The following is a 16403-nucleotide window of genomic DNA, read 5'->3' as shown; positions in this document are numbered from 1 at the left end:
GAATCTCTTCATGGGAAATGCTGCTGACTCTCTACTCACCTCCATCGGTCAGTGACCCAGCAGAGAGAATGTGCAGCCATTTGGTAGGACCATCACTCAAGTCATAAACCCCATTGCATGCTGGGAGACAGCTATATGCTGGATGCGCCCCATCACTCATCAAGTCCTCCCTACTCTTCTTCCATTCTAGTCAATAACTCCACCTTGTACACGTACACACCACAATCAGTCCTCACACAAATAAAAATATAAAATTGTATATTGTGTATATACACACACACTATTAAAAATTGCAGTCTCTTCTAAAGTTGGTTCCAAGGTCTGGTTCATGAGAAAATCACAAGATCAGAAAGCAGACCTAGACCCATGTTCATTATTCCTTATAAGTCTCCCCCTCCCACCTCCACTCCTTTGTCAGTTGTTTTGCTGAAACCAAGTCTGGCCTCCCTATGATCTAGACTGTTCTAAACTGCAAGCTCATCAGTGGGCACAGATAAGGCAGATGTGCTACTGCACATGATCTACTCCTGTTGAGGTAGGTGGTGCTCTTTAACATTGTGAAGCACCATGAAGAAGCTCCTAGTCACTGGCATAAAAGGGTTTTCTGCTTCAGAGTTGTTAGCTGTGCAGATGCAGTCTAGTCTGAGAGTAGCCAGACCTGAAGTGAAATCCCAACTTTATCACTTACCAGTTCTATTGCCTTGAGGAAGTTGATCAACTTATTAAGCTTCAGATTTCTCATTTGTAAAATAGGAATAATTAGAGTTCCTACCTTAAAGGGTTGTCGTTAAGTATGAAATGGCAGTTTTCATACAAAGTATTGAGTAGCATGCCTGACCTATATTAAGCCTCCATAAATTTCAGCTACTAGTAAAGGGAAGGAAGCCATCCTGGTTGAGACTTAATGCATGATTCATTGACTGAACATGTTGAGCTGTCTGCTAAAGTGGCTTTGATGTTAGCCTCTGTCATCCCCATTGCTGGCATGCTCTATGCCCACTGCTTGGACCTAGTGTACTTCTGTCCTTTATTCACAGTCTGTCCTCAGCACCAGTGTTGCCACAGATCCCCAAAGGCCCTCCAAGAGTTTTCTTGTTAAGATCTAATCTCTTCCCACTCTTCTAGGGTCCCTTCAAGACTTGTAGCAAGTAGCATTTGTGGGTGGTGCCCACCTGGCCCCGCCTCCCCTGCCTTCTCTTAGCTCACCTGCCCTCAGATCCATCCATGCGACCCAGAGATCTGCATTGTTGGAGAATAGGTGGGCAGGGCACTTCTCCTGCATTTCTGAACCCACAGTGATTGGCTGAGCTCAGCTGGTGGACAGATTTCCACTCTCAAGGGCACAGTCAAAATTTCAGCATGACACTTTGGAAAGGTTGCTAAACCAGCCCAAAGACAGTCTATTCTCTACCAGTTGCTTTTTTCCTAAAAATGGCCTTGGCTATATCCTCAGACATCACCATATCTTCAGATACATGGCTCAGGACTTGGTCTCTATTCTAAGTACATCTAAGAGACACTGAAATAATAAATAGTCCAGTTAGAAGAAATGAGGCAGCTGCGGAATTAAAAATCTCCCTCTCATTCTTTGGCCCTCTCTGACTTGATGCTCATTTGGGAAATCTCAAAACCATCTTGATATCAGAGAACAAAGATCAGGTTTCCCAGAGGACAACTTGGCATGTTCCCAGTGGCCAGGGGCACAGAGCAAATAGTACTTTATATAAGCTTTTGTCAGTAGACATGGTCAAGGGAGACTGGGATTAGAGTAGCTGGAAACCTTCTATAAGAAGCCGGTGTTCTGTGCTCTGTACAGCATCCCTATGGTAAGAGGAGGTCTAACAATCGAGCCAAGAGAGGCAAGAAAGATCCAGTCATGCCCGAAGCACTACAGAATGAAGACTTGTTTTCTTGGTATTCATAACCCACTGGCTATAGGCTGTACTGAGCATCAGCAGCAATACCTCTACTTTGCATTTAGAAAAAGTATCAGCAAGGTTGAACATACCCTATGTCAATATTTTCTAAATATTTAGAAAATGCCTTCTAAACATTTTTCTGTTCCCCTATTCTTCCTACCGGGGTATACGTACCTTTGATAACAGCCTAAACCTGCTCCTCTGCCTGTCACATATCACATATACTGAGGGTAAACACAAATTACTACTTAAAAAAACAGCACCCAGCAAAGGGAAACCAGTACTTCCATATGTCCCATTTCTCTTATGCATACAGATATCTATCAGAATCCAGCTTACTGCCTCTCTTTGTAAATAAAGGGTTTTTTTGGTAAATAAAAGAGCTACATTTGATCATGTGTCTTCAGAGGCTGCTCTCTTCCTATGACAAAGGTGAGCAGTTGTATCTACTGTCGGACCTTTACAGAAGGAGTGTGCTTATTCCTGCTTCAGAATTATGTCTAGTTACTAAATAGGGGGGAAATAACTGAAGATAAAACAGCAAAGATTTAAATTCAATATGAGGAAGATGTTTCCCTGGGAGAAAAAAAAATCAGTAACAACACGAGTTGGCACCAAATGATGCAGGACCAATATCTGTGAGTTGCTTCTTTTTTCTTTACTCTCCCAGTCCGCAGTTACCAAATTCCCTCTGTTGCTTCAAAAAAACACAGCTCCAACTACAGCTCCTCCATTGCCACTCCTCACATCTTCACAGTGACCTCAGCTCCTATTACTGTCAGGGCAAAACTATTCATCTCCATGTGATGATATTTTTCCTGCTTATTAGGACAGCTTCCCCAGATAAACTACAAACACTTAAGGAAGTCTATGCCCCTGTATCAGCCGGGGAGTCCTTGCAGGAAAGAGATGGCACATGAAGCATCTAACTGAGGAGACTTGGGTAAAGGGGCTGCTAACTGAATTGTGGGAAGAGCTAAGGCAAGCCAACAAACGATCGGCCAGCAACATCCAAGAGCCATTACTCCAAAGAATCCCTAAGGGGTATGGGGAAAGTGAAGGTGCCAGAACACAGAGAGAGCTGTGGTTCTAACTTTAGCTGGAGTTGTGGTGAGACGGTTGTCCAACATAAACTGCAACTTTAGGCAAAGGTGCCAAGTTCCTGTCCTGGTCCATGAACAAGCAGGGTGAAAGCGGGAGAACAAATATCTTAACCTCTGATCTGTGAGGAGACAAGCGGGAAACCAGTGGGACCTCTTTCTTCCACTGGCCAAACCCAACCAGATGCCAGAAGTCAAGGTCCACGTGGTACATCCTCCAAGAGAGATGGGCCAGGTAAAGAAGGCTAAAGAGTGGATCTGGGGGGAAAAAAGGGAACCATTCGGCACATCCCCATAGCTGGTTTTCAACAGTGCTTGTTGATTGGCTTTGTGTTAATGTGGTGGAAGGCTTGATTACTAAAATAATTTGAATACAAACAGTCAAGAGGCTGAAGAATGAATTTAGGGACATGTGCAGGTCCTTTTCTTGCTCTACAAACTTATAAAAACTATATTGCTGTCAGGGCTGAGGATTTAGTGTGGCCAACATTTTGTCTTCTTCTGTAGGGGAGAAGAAAAGAGGGTGCCAAGAAGGAATTCATACTGCTACTCTCATCTGTGCTTAAAAGCTAAATGTATTTCCCCCAAATTAAAAATAGAATGTTTGCTACTTAAATGTGAGCTGGTAAGAAAGATAACTCACTCTCCAGCATGCTCATCAGCTATATGCCATCACAGCTACAAGTGTCAAACAGCTACATGGGCAGCCGGGGAATGAGTCTTGCAAATAAAAGCGCACAGTGTGAAATGATGACTTTTGCTGATCAAAAAGCATCCTGGGGAGGGCTGAACAGTTTTGGATCAAGAAGAAACCTCGATTTCTGGGGTGATTTTTGTTGTCATCAGAGAGAAGACTGTACTTGCCGTCAATATATGGCTACTCTGCACACTCCTACTGGTGGAGGCAAACTGGTAGTCACTTGTCTTTGTCAACGGGCCTTTACACCTCCACCCCACAGCAAAACATATTTTTCATTTCAGTTTCACTTGTGTATCACTTTCTCTTTTTAGAGGGTGATTTATAAAGTACAAAAAAAAAATCACGATCGATAAATATTTCAGTGTGCAATCGGCACACATACGTGTATGTGTATATGTGCACACACACACACACTCAAACCCTCCGCATGCACGTGACTAAGAACCACAAACTCACTTTCCTCAGTTGGAGCTTTTTTCAGTTTTTGGGCTGTGAGTTTCTTTATTCTGTGGCTCTTCCAGTCTAAAAATGTAAAAGTCGTTGCAAGGGAGCTATAATTTCTACTCAACACTTCAGTGATTTGATTACATAAAATAAAAAGTGTAATGAAGTTAATAGTACCTTATTCTTGCAATACATTATAAGGAATATTTTTTCTGTAAAAATTTGAAAGTGGAAATTACCTCTGGGCCCCCTAACTCTTAAAAATATGGGTCATGATGATTGCTGCAATGGAATTTCAAGACTTAAGAAAGTCATATGTTTCTCTTTCCTCCATCATTCAGTTCCCCAAAAGGACGTCTTCTCTTCCTGGCACAGTATATAATGAACGATGAAGAACTTAAGTGGCAGGTTGTTCTACTTTTTGGTGTAATCCTAGCATGTGAGCTCAGTGCATCAAAAGAAGATGACTTCTCTGGGCCTTAAGCAGTCTGCAAAGCGAGGGGACTGGATAACCCATTTTCACTTTAGCATTCTAGATTCAGAAAATAAAATAAAAAGCATCCCTCAGAAACAAAAACTACTGTAATGCCAGAAATTTTGTTGTTGTTGTTTATTGTTTTCTTCTTATATTTCACGGCAGCCATTATCTAGCATCTTCCCTACCTGCTTCTTGCCTAGTAATTTGTGTGGTTTCAGCATAGAGCTGAAGAGGAGCGCAATATCTTGAGTTCAGATCCTCCACAGGCCAGGCATCTTTGATCTTATCCCCAGTCTAGGTCTCTTTCTGATAGTTGGAATTCATTCAAGGTGCATTCAATGTTTTCCATTCTCAAAGAATCAACTCAGATAGAATACTCTAGCTGCTCTTGTCCCAGAAGTAGCATCTTACTTGAAGAGGAGAAAATGATACTGCAACCAAGGGCAAAACTGTAGTCATATGGTCTAAGTGCTATAATGCTGAATAGCATTTAAGCACCCCCCTACACACTGTGATAGGAAAGAACACCTTTTTTCAGAATTTTCCCAATCTGGGCATGCAGATATAACACAGTCTGCCTCTAGGAAACAAAGATTTCACTAGTATAAAAACTCTCCTAAGCATGATACAGGGAGACTTAACAGGATTAAGTTTCTCAGGTGGTGCCAAACAAGTTCTCATTTTCATAGTATTCTTCTATGCCAGCAAGTCAAGAAACATATTTGCAGCCCTCAACAAATCTCAGGGTACAGCCATATGCCAAGAAGAATGCAAGCTCGATTTAGGGTTTTCAGCTAGACTGGTAATGTGACAGGATTTTACTTATGCCGATATTCAAGCTATCTTTAGGCAAAATTTAAATATGAGCATTGACACTGTTTCCCTTTTTCTGATTTACAGGTACCTAAGGTTCCCATTCATGGTCACTCATGTCTCCCTGCCCTGTCCCACCCTGTCCCTACCTTCCCAGTACTCTGGGCTCTGCATTCTTCTGTTTTACCTATTCCCTCAACAAAATTCTGCTCATCTGGTTGACATCTGACAGTGACCCAAGTCCATTTATTAATGAGCGCTTCTATGAATTATTGAAAGACAATAGCTTATTATGTTTAACTTTGTAGGATATTTGCATACAACTTGAGATCTGAGGCAGAAATCTATGGCTTTGGGAACCAATATAGATGATATTTCTGGGATAAGAGAATCTTTCCTGAGCTGCTCACATCATATCATATGGTTGTATCTGTCCTTTGCCTAGGCCTAAGACAAACCCTGTTGGCATGCTGATATGTAAAAAGTGTTTTTCTTCTGCAAAGGAGAGGCAGAGAAGTTATCTCTTTATCCCAAGTTTCCCCAGAAGTTAAAAAGGGAATACACACACAAACATACACACAGAAACATTAACACACTCACACACCACTGTCACCACATTTGACCTGAAGCTAGCAAGATGCAGGATGTGAGAAGAGGTCAGATCTACAGAGAGGAGAACTTAAAATGCACCAAAGTCAGCCTCTGAAGGTAGGCAGGTCAATGCACAGCCCAAATAGATATAGACATTGATTCTGAAAAAGGAGAGAAAAGCTTGACATAAATGCTTAATGAAATCTTCTCCTCAAGTCCCAGAAACTCACATCTATGAACAATTCGTGAGGTGGAGCCTCAGCCGTTAGGAGGTAAATAAGTAATCTGGGCATGACAGAGCAAGACCTACAGCTGCAAAGTTTGAAAGGCATAATGGATAAATCAAACTAATAAATATTTCATTGAACTCCCTCTCTGCTAGACTCCAGGCCAGGTGATGAGAGTATACAAGTGAACACAGCACATCCCTATAAAATGTGCACAAGAAGGAACCAAGTAAAATCTCTGTCTCAGAAAGTTTGCTTTCTATTTCAAGTTTGCTTAATTGGATTGCTTGCTCTGTTCACATGCATTGCAGAATGGAAAACGTGACCCACGCATGTTAGCCCAGAGACTGTGGAAGAGTGGCCAACCCTTCAGACTTAGTCTAAAGTGACTTAGTCTGTTTCACTGGACTGACCAGATTCTCATACCTGACAGAAAACCCAACCAGGTTGTTAAGAATAATGTTCATCAGCATTAAACCTCTTAGAAAGAAAGTTTACAGACAACCAAACTAATGCACATACCCAAGAAGATTTCAGAGACTTCCTTGGCTCTTCAATATTTGAAGCTGTATTGAATTCTTGTTCAACTTACCCCCAAGGTTAAGATAAATGGGTGATGGAACAACTATATATAGGCTTAGCATTTGGCATCAGCTATACAGTAGTGTTTTTGTATAGGCTGAAGTCTACATCAGCTAGAATATAATTATATATAATGTTGACAGATTATGACATTTGCCTATTAAGACACTATACAAACATTCCAACAATTTGCTGGCTTTGAGTTTGTAAAAAAATAAATGAAACAAATTCTCAAGGGCTGTTGCTAATGGGGTAACTGGAAAAGAGGTTTCAAAAGCACAGGGTTCAGGAAATAACAGTCAAAGAATAATGCATTTAAAGCCAAAACATATAGAGTGGTAAATGAATATTTAGTACTTACCACGAGACTGCTGTCTAGAGACAGCCTTTTTCCAAAGTCCCTTTTCTCGAGCTGTCTCTTTCCCTCCATGGATGAAGTTATTTATTTTCCTTTGTGACTTATAATAATCCCCCGTCTGTTTCCAGGGTCACTGAAAAAAGTGAACATGTGTTTTACTATCCAAATGCACAGTGTTTAGACCTTTGTTTTCAACTCTCTAACCAGAAACAAGCACTGAAGCCAAAAAATACCCAGTCCCAAATAACAAGTATAGAACTGGGCTCTCTCAACTCAAAAGACCACTTCGTGCTACAAATGTCAGGTTGTCTTTATGGCGGCCCCTGTGTTTTTATAGGTTTTGCTAATGGAGTTGGGGAATGGGTTTGCAGGTTGAATCAGCAGACTGTGGAAAAAAGCAAACAGTCCGTTTCATGCCACACTTGCTTCACACCCGTCCTCTATCAGCCAGAATCATTCTGTTACTGTGCACATAGATGCTGTCTGCAAATTCCATGAGATCAAACTGACAAAACCACGCTCCATAACCAAGAGTTATTGAGCTCAAGATCCAATGACGGGAAACTGAAACATGAACATCGTTGTCAATATTTAATTTAAAAATATTTAAGGAACATTGTAAGATACATTCCTTTTGGGATAGATTGATTCGAAATGAATGGTGGGTGCTGTCATTACTGTCAATGCATATTTCTAGAACACTCACTGTATTTTCCATATGAGACATAGTTCATCCTGAACTCCACCGGGATTGCTTTTTCTAGAATAATTAAGTATTCTGGTTAACAAGGATTCATCATATATGTTAGGTGCTAGCTTCTAATTTTCACAAAGATGTTAAAGGCTTGAAATAAAAGAAATAGGTTACAGCCCAGGATTTCTTATCCACTAGCCAAGTGACCTTGGACAAGTCATTTAATTTCCCTGAAACTCATTTTTTCTCAATTACAAAACATAATGGTAGCAATCAAGTGATGTATGAAAAAATGATTTAGATTCAGTAAATTACAACTCATATGTAAGTTATAATTACCCACAGATCACATTTAAAAACAGTTAACCTGAAATACTAGTCAACGTAATTCAATATATCCTTGATGATGCAGAAGGCACTTTGAAGTATAGAAATTGCACGTGATCATCATAAATAAACATAGCCATTGCACTGCTGATACAGAAGAGATTAAATTAACACAATGCTATACCAATGAACTTTTAAATATAATTGAAAAGAAATATGGTCCACAACTCTCAATGGCTCCAAGTCTGACAGGGTTTCATTGCCCACAGGATGTGGACTCTCTCTCTTGGTTTCCTCCATCAAGAGGGTTGAGACAGTGGTGCCTGAGATGGGGGATGCCCAAATTTTAGTCAATCATGGGAAACTGATGGGCTCATGTCCCAGCTTAGGCTCCCTCTTACATGTTCGTCATTTCATCTCTTACTTTTGAGAACACTAATTTTAATACATCACTGGTCCACTCAGAAGCTCATAAGAGTTCGATCAGAATTTAGGATGAAATTCAAATTTTTCAACATCATTTTCTAAAATTCTAGGCAGTATTTTTCAGAAAAGAAGTTAGTTCTGTATACTGTATACTGCTATAGGCAAGACTATTAGTCAACTGAAATTTGTTTGGGAGCCTGCCTTTCCTACTTCCAGCTGTTCTTGCCCACTTTGTAGCATTCCCTCTGTCCCCCAGCCTCAGGGACTCTATTCATCAGTAGTTCAGAACACCTTCTGCAATGATGAACCAGCTAGAGACTACTCAGGCCCTCATATTTCCCCCTTCACCAGAAACATTACCTCCTAAGTCTTGATCCCAAACAGCAAGGGAGTTTGATAGCTCACAACAGATTGTACTTTGGGCATTAGCACCTATGTATCGAGTGCCTACTGCATAGAAGGCAGTAGGAATACCCTAGGAATACCGTATGGAATGCCATCCTTAACATATGGAATAAGCTAGTCCTTACTAACGTGACACAGTCCTGTACAAGAAAAACCAAGTTCCTGCCTTTGTGGAATGCATATTTTAGTGAGGCACACAGAAAATAAATAAACTGCACCAAACTGTAGTAGGTAATGTATGACAGAAATAACCCCCAGGAGGTGGTATAAAAGTGCCAAGCACATGAACAGGGATAGCTTTTGGATAGAGTGCTTAGGGTAGAAGCCAGCCATGTAGAAAGATGGGTAAAGATCATTTCAGATAGAGGGAATAGGCTTTTATCTGGGAAGGAATCGGAAAAGAATTTTGCTAAGAGAGGACCCATTTCTTAGGAAGAAAATAGCCAGGAAGTGAATGTGTGAGAAAAGGGCTGAGTTGTACACAAAAACCACAGAAGACTTGTAGGCTAGGGTAACTCTCACAGCTCTTATTCTAAAGACAAAGGTTAATCTTAGGTTTTAAATTCACTTACTCCTTACTAGCAGGTAACAGCCAACAAATTATTTAGCCTCTGTAAGCTTCCACTGCTTACTCTATATGATGGCATTAATAATAGGAACTTCTTCATAGTAGGGCTTTATGATGATTAGTGACATAAGCCACTGAAATAGTTAGGCTGGGACAGACACATGTAGGTAAGACTTAAATATTAGATATATTGATCATCTCTTCTGGCAAATATGATTAAACTCATTAAGAGCAACTTGACCTGTAATCCCAGCACTTTGGGAGGCTGAGGCGGGTGGATTATGAGGTCAAGAGATCGAGACCATCTGGCCAACATGGTGAAACCCCGTCTCTACTAAAAATACAAAAAAAAATAGCTGGGCGTGGTGGCGTGCACCTGTAGTCCCAGCTACTCGGGAGGCTCTGGCAGGAGAATTGCTTGAACACGGGAGGCGGAGGTTGTAGTGAGCCGAGGTCACGCTACTACACTCCAGCCTGGTGCCTGGTGATGGAGTGAGACTCTGTCTCAAAAAAAAAAAGAGAACAACTTGAGCTATTGGATTTTATGTTACTTTTACAGGCAGATAAGGCTGTCATTTTCGGAAATGGGGATCCTTCTGATAGTTCTCAAACAGCCCAGTCTGCCTATGTGGAAAACTGATTCAACAGCTTTCTAAATGGATTTGGTCAATTTCTTTTTATATTTTATGGTACCAATAATATAGGCAGAGATGATATTAAAATTATTTAGCAACAATATGGCACAAGCATTGGCCAATCATAAAGGCACAGTCCAATCAGGGCTGACAATGGCAACAAGCAGTACAATGGTAGCAGCACATCCTAGCCAATTCCCAGCCTAGGTGCACATACTAGCCCCACTCCAAGAAGGTGAAAATTTGGGAGTTAAACCATAAAAGCAATCATGGAATGGGTCAGAGTAAATTTATCTGGATCCAAGGAAGACTATCTGAAAGAAACAACATGGTAACCAGGATGCAGCAATATGAAAAGGGACGTGATTAACAAAGCAAATATCAGAAAGGCTGAAACATTCCATTCCTCACGCTGCTGGGAAAAGACTACATACATCCAGCAGAGACTGCAGGTCCAGAGGGGAAATGAAAATACCATATTCTAAAGATGCCTGGGATTACCTGGTCCATTTGTACCATTCATCTAACTCAACTAATTCAGAGACTAGTATCATCAAGCAACCTTCCAACTTTATTTGACTCCTATAAGAACATGCTGACCAACAAATATAAGTAGACAGTCTTTTAAAAAATTACATCTTTAGTGCAAATTTACAACTTAACATCTGACTCATTATATTTGTTATTTGTGTATTTGGTTAGTATATTAGACAGCTTGAGCTGCTGTAACAGAATAACACAGACTGAGTGGATGACACACAGACATTCATTTTCTCAACGTTCTGGAGGCTACACGTCCAAGATCAAGGTACTAGCAGAGTTGGTTTCTGGTGAGGCCTCTCTCCTTGTCCTGCAGATGGACAGCTTCTCACTGTGTCCTCACATGGCCTTTGCTTTGTGTGTGCACATACCTGTGTCTCTTCCTCTTCTTATAAGGACAGCAGTTCTAGCACATTAGAGTTCCACCTTATGACCTAATTTAACCTTAATTATCTCCTTGAATGCCTTATCTCCAAATACAGTCACACTGGGGGTTAGAGTTTCAACATATGAAACTTGCAGAAGACATGGTTTCAGTCTGTAACAGTTATTTTCAGTCAGGTTTCAAATCACATCTGAGTGTTCTATTAATCAAATTCCTAAGTCTAAAAAACTAAGGGAAATCTCTGAGTTGTGGTGGTTATAGTGGCCACCTCCAGACCCCATGCCTCTCTGCTTGTTAGGTGACTATTTGACGTTACTGCCCGCTTTCTGCCTCACCTTGCCCTGCTGTACTCCTCTCTGTATTGTGCAGGTATGGGTGCAAACATGATTAAGACCTCTTGGTCAGTGTGTTAATGCTGAATTCTGCCAATGGGAGACAGTGAGAGGAGATTAGAAGGCAATGGGAAAGAAGAAGTCATTCTGCTTCCAGCTCTGGCAGAGCAACATCAACAGCAGGTAACTGCAGTCTCCGGCAGTTTCTGTGATTCCTCCAGAAGGTCATCTCAGAAAGGGCACCAGCAATGCCCCAGTTTGTGAGTACTGCCACTTTATCCCTCTGGCTTCTCCAGCCCTGTCAATACCATCATAGAAATTCCTTGCATTAAATTCCTCTTTGCTTGAAACATCTACAGTAATTTCCTTTTTCTAGGCTTGACAATGCTTGACAAGCAACCCATGGAGATGCCTTTGGACAGGCAGCAAGCCTTTGTTAGGAAATACCTGGATTCCTTCTTCCGAGTCTTCTGAAACAATAGTCTGGAGTTATTTTCTAATAAACACTAAACCTCTAGGGGGCAGAGACAGCATTTTATGTTCTGTGTCCCCATAGGTAGTATAACACCTAATGCATAGCAACATGAACATTTGTTGTTTACATGAATAAATGAATAAATGAATGTCGACAGCTGTCTTTGTGAACATATAAAGTAGGACAAAAATACAATGTTGTTCCACAAAATATAGTATTTCTTTGTTCAGCAAAGAAATATCTTGTAAGTACTGTACACATTTACAAGAGTGAGGTTGCTTTTTTAGCCAAGCATATTTGAACACACCCAAGCCTCAAAGAAAACATTTTGTCATGATTTTAAAATGTCACCTACAAAGAGCCATAACCCAGTAGTGATCATGTCTTTTCTATGTCTTCCTACATCTGTGGTTACAAAAGAATACATACCTTCCTCAGAGCAATGAGTTGCAAGCCTCTCCCTCCCTCCATGGGGAAGAAAATGGTCATAGAGTTGAAGAAAGACAGGAAATTAAGCACCCTTTTATTGAATGATCGTTATTGATAGTAATCTTCCCTGCCCCCTCATATACACCTGTTTCTAGCTGGTGAAACTATTTCTACTCAGTATCTGTAGAAATCTAAGTTGGCCTTAATAACTCTTTTAAAAAATTTTTTCTCACAGATAGAAATGGCCTTCTCATGCTAAACAGATTTTTAATCTTTCTAAAGATGTCAGTAAATTCTATTTTCTGCTATACTTTGTTAACAGGCTGTATAATTTTCAAGAGAATAGCAAAACCGCACTTTGAATACAATCTCAAAGGCATATTCCTTCACGTACACACTGTCACACACACACTCACCCAGATATACACTCATACCTGATCTGAACACCACTTTCTCCATCTCTACTTCTGCCTTCCTGGTTCTCCCACTTCCCATCCCTGCTTTAATATATTAATGGTATTGCACCAGAAGAAACGGAGAAAAATGGTAGTGCCAAAAGAGCTCTCTTGCTTAGGCATTAGAAGATTTGGTTCCTAGCTCTTTGCCAGGTAAATTTGAGCAGATTCCTAACTTCTGTGAGTTTACATTTTTTTATGCCTTTCTTACTAGGTCATCATGAGGTTCCATTGAGATAACGCATGATCAAGCCTTTCCATATCCAAATGCAAGATGTTTTCTGGTCAGCTTCATTAAGCAGCAAACACCACAAACTGTAATTGTTTGCAGCCTCATAAACATCCAAAGAACAGAGATTGTGTCAAATTCATTGTTAGATTCCCTGCAGCATCCGACACATCAGCTCACGGTAGGCATGCAAAGAATAACTGCAGAGTAGAGAACATCAAGGGCAAATAATAAATGCAGTTAAGTTTCCTGTCATTGACAAGGCAGCTCCATGGGTTTTTACCTTGGTTGCACCTCAGAATAACCTGGGGAACTGTTTAAACATACCAATGCCTGGGTCCCACCTTAGATCACTTGAATCACTGGGGTGTAGGCTCCACGGATCAGAGTAACAATTGCCAGGGTTGGCAACCATCAGTTAAGGGCAGTGGCTCTCAAGCTTTGCTGCATGTTAGATGGAATCACCTGGGGAGTCATTAAGGCCCATCCCCAGATGGAATAAATCAGGATCGCTGGTGGTGGGAGCCAAACATCATTATGTTAAGATCCCTGAAGATTTCCAAGGTGTAGTCAATAGAGCACCAGTTTGAGAAGATGAAGATGTCACTCTTTTCTTGATCTCTGTCCTTTCCTCAAGGGCTGAGGGACTCATGATTGTTGGCAGCAGCCACTGCCTTTCCTTAGCCACTATACCCAACAATCCATAATCTGCAAACCCTGATTCCAAAGAAAAGAAATGTCAGACACAAACAATTTGGATAAACACTTTTATCCCTATGTCCACTCTTAGGCTCATTATTCAAAATTAAGCTGCTTAAGCTGATTCTTCCTTTCATTCAGAAAACACTGTTGACTAACGGTAGAAATATTACATCTAGATTCCAAGTTAACATAGAAATGTCATAAAACCTCAGAGTGAGGCCATCATGTAGAGTTTCAGGGAAAGAACTCCAAATGGCAAAGTCAATGTTGCAGAAAATCATGACTCAGATGATCCCAAACCCATTGCCTTCCTTTCTTCCCACTGCTTTTCACAAGCACCCAGCTCTTTTCCAAGTGCTACCAAGTAGAATGTTTGAAACTCCAGTCCTCTTTTTATTCTGCTCTATTAAGTCCACAGAAAGGAAAGCACTGGCTTTCTGTATATTTTAAACACATACACACAGTAGTCTCCTTTTGGAAGATGTTTTGGCTCAATAACTTTTACCTATTGATACATCTACTTGTGGCATAAATGGGTGAGGGTGTGTTTGTGCATGCTTGTGTACATGCATTGAGTGTGCATCTGTGTATGTGTGTACGTGTGTGAATGAGTGTATGTGTGCATATGTATATGAACATGCACTCTGACTTAACAAAACCACTCACACAAAGTGTTGTGTCCATTCTGAATATGAGTACAAAAACATGCCAAATGATGTAATTTTCAACCACAAAATTTTTTAAAAAAATTCTACGAGCCCCCTGAAACTGATTTAGAAGAGTAAATGCTAACAAGTTTCCCAAATGTGGTGTTCATTCTTGCCAGATAAATTAGTGGCTGGAAATAGTCTCAGAGAGACATGACAGCAGCACTCTTCTTTTAAGTAAAGGGAAATTCTGCATGATCTTAAAAATTGGTTTAAAAAAATGGTTTCCAACATTCATGTTTACTAAACATCTCACTAATAATATTCAGTAGCTTCTGGTTGATAGTGTCAATGCCAGACAGACCTGTAGGAATCGCTTCCCCATGGGCCCCTCCTCAGACAAATGGCTATGGCCAACATAGAGGACTCAGGGAGCTGCACCAGTCTGAGTCTGGAAATTTTGTCTGTTTTTCAAATGCAGCTCAGTGAACTCAAGCAGTTAATAAATTGCTATGAATCTGAACTAAAGTTCCTTAAGAGATCAGAGAAAGCTCCTAGAACCTCCCAGACTTCCAATATTCAGTAATTTCTATACGATTGAAACAAATTATTGAGATACAATTCATATACTGTATACTCCACCCTTTTAAAGTATACAATTCAGTGTCAACTCTTCTAATACCAATAGTTACTCATTTGCTGCAGAAACTGGGGATTATGACAAAGAAGTTTCCTCATCACTGCCTGAGGTTTCATCAAGCCTGCTGTCCCATGTCACCGTCATCTTGGGTAGCAGCATCCTGGACAGCCCCGAGTTCTTATTCTCCAACCGCCACTTACAAGTTATGTGACCTTGAGCAACTTATTTCACATCTCTTAGCTCTACTTCTCATTGATAAATGAAGATAATAACAACAGTCCCCTTAACAAGATTACTCTGGAGATTAAAATGATTCCTGTTTTACTGGAGTAGATACTCTGTAGGTATAATCGCTCAAAAGTTCCATTCATTCAAAATTAAGTAATATGTATTCTATACCTATTTTGTCTCAGGCCCTTTGGCAAGAAAGAAAGAGAGAAAGAGAAAGAGGAAGAAGGGAGGAACAGATAAAGGGAATGAGGAAGGAAGGAAGGAAGGAAGGAAGGAAGGAAGGAAGGAAGGAAGGAAGGAAGGAAGGAAGGAAGGAAGGAAGGAAGGAAGGTGGGTGGGAGGGAGGGAAGGAGGGAGAGAGGGAGGGAGAGAAGGGAGGGAGGGAGAGAAAGGAGGGAAGGAGAGAAGGGAGGGAAGGAATACATGTCCTCAAATTTCAAGGAGACCTAACATCTGAGAGAGAGAGAGAGAGAGAGAGAGAGAGAGAGATTTATATGTTGCTTAGTAAAATGCAAGGTAAAATAAAAATGTGAATCAACAAACAAACGAGTACATGATTTGAGCAAGGAGGATTCATTTTTTGTTGAGCTAACCCTGGAGAACTTGCCTTTACTGTCATTCCTGGTGTTGCCAGTTGATTTCCAGACACAAACTACTGCTACATCTTCAATGTCTGAATTAAGAATGAAGAGACAGAATTGCAGGGGCTTAGACCAAAGTAAGCATTTTAGCTCTGGCTGCTCTTCTCAAACCATCTGTTCCCTCTCTCCCACTCTTTCTTTGTAAAGATCTCCTCCTGCACCACCGCTTTTTATTTCTTTCCTCTGTCTCTTCTCCATTTATTGCTTTAAGAAAGGTTTTTAATACATCACATAAAATGTCTACATGTTGCTGGTGAACTCTTAAAGGGAAGGTCAATATAGAAACAAAACAGACAAATAAATTTTATAAATAAATAAAGTGTGCTCATAACCCCAGTGGACTAGAAGAATATTGAGATTAGTGGCTAGGGAAAAGAATTTTCACACTGTGTCATCTGCTAACATTAATGAGTTAATTAAATTAGAAAAA

At 40.6% G+C, this 16403-nt stretch overlaps 1 protein-coding gene across 4 annotated transcripts in view; it reads right to left on the bottom strand.

Moving 5' to 3' along the window:
- NCKAP5 (NCK associated protein 5) overlaps positions 1-16403 on the bottom strand; it is a 1002432-nt gene that overhangs the window by 843902 nt on the left and 142127 nt on the right. For all 4 annotated transcript variants that reach the window (XM_035305069.3, XM_078327941.1, XM_035305072.3 and 1 more), the window contains exon 2: positions 7216-7345. In XM_035305069.3, the coding sequence (XP_035160960.3) occupies positions 7216-7284 (69 nt within the window). In that variant the 5' untranslated portion in view covers positions 7285-7345. The remainder of the gene's footprint in view (positions 1-7215; positions 7346-16403) is intronic.

Source organism: Callithrix jacchus, chromosome 6 (assembly GCF_049354715.1).
Source record: "Callithrix jacchus isolate 240 chromosome 6, calJac240_pri, whole genome shotgun sequence".
NCBI lineage: Eukaryota > Metazoa > Chordata > Mammalia > Primates > Cebidae > Callithrix > Callithrix jacchus.
This window is presented reverse-complemented; position numbering and strand designations above follow the sequence as displayed.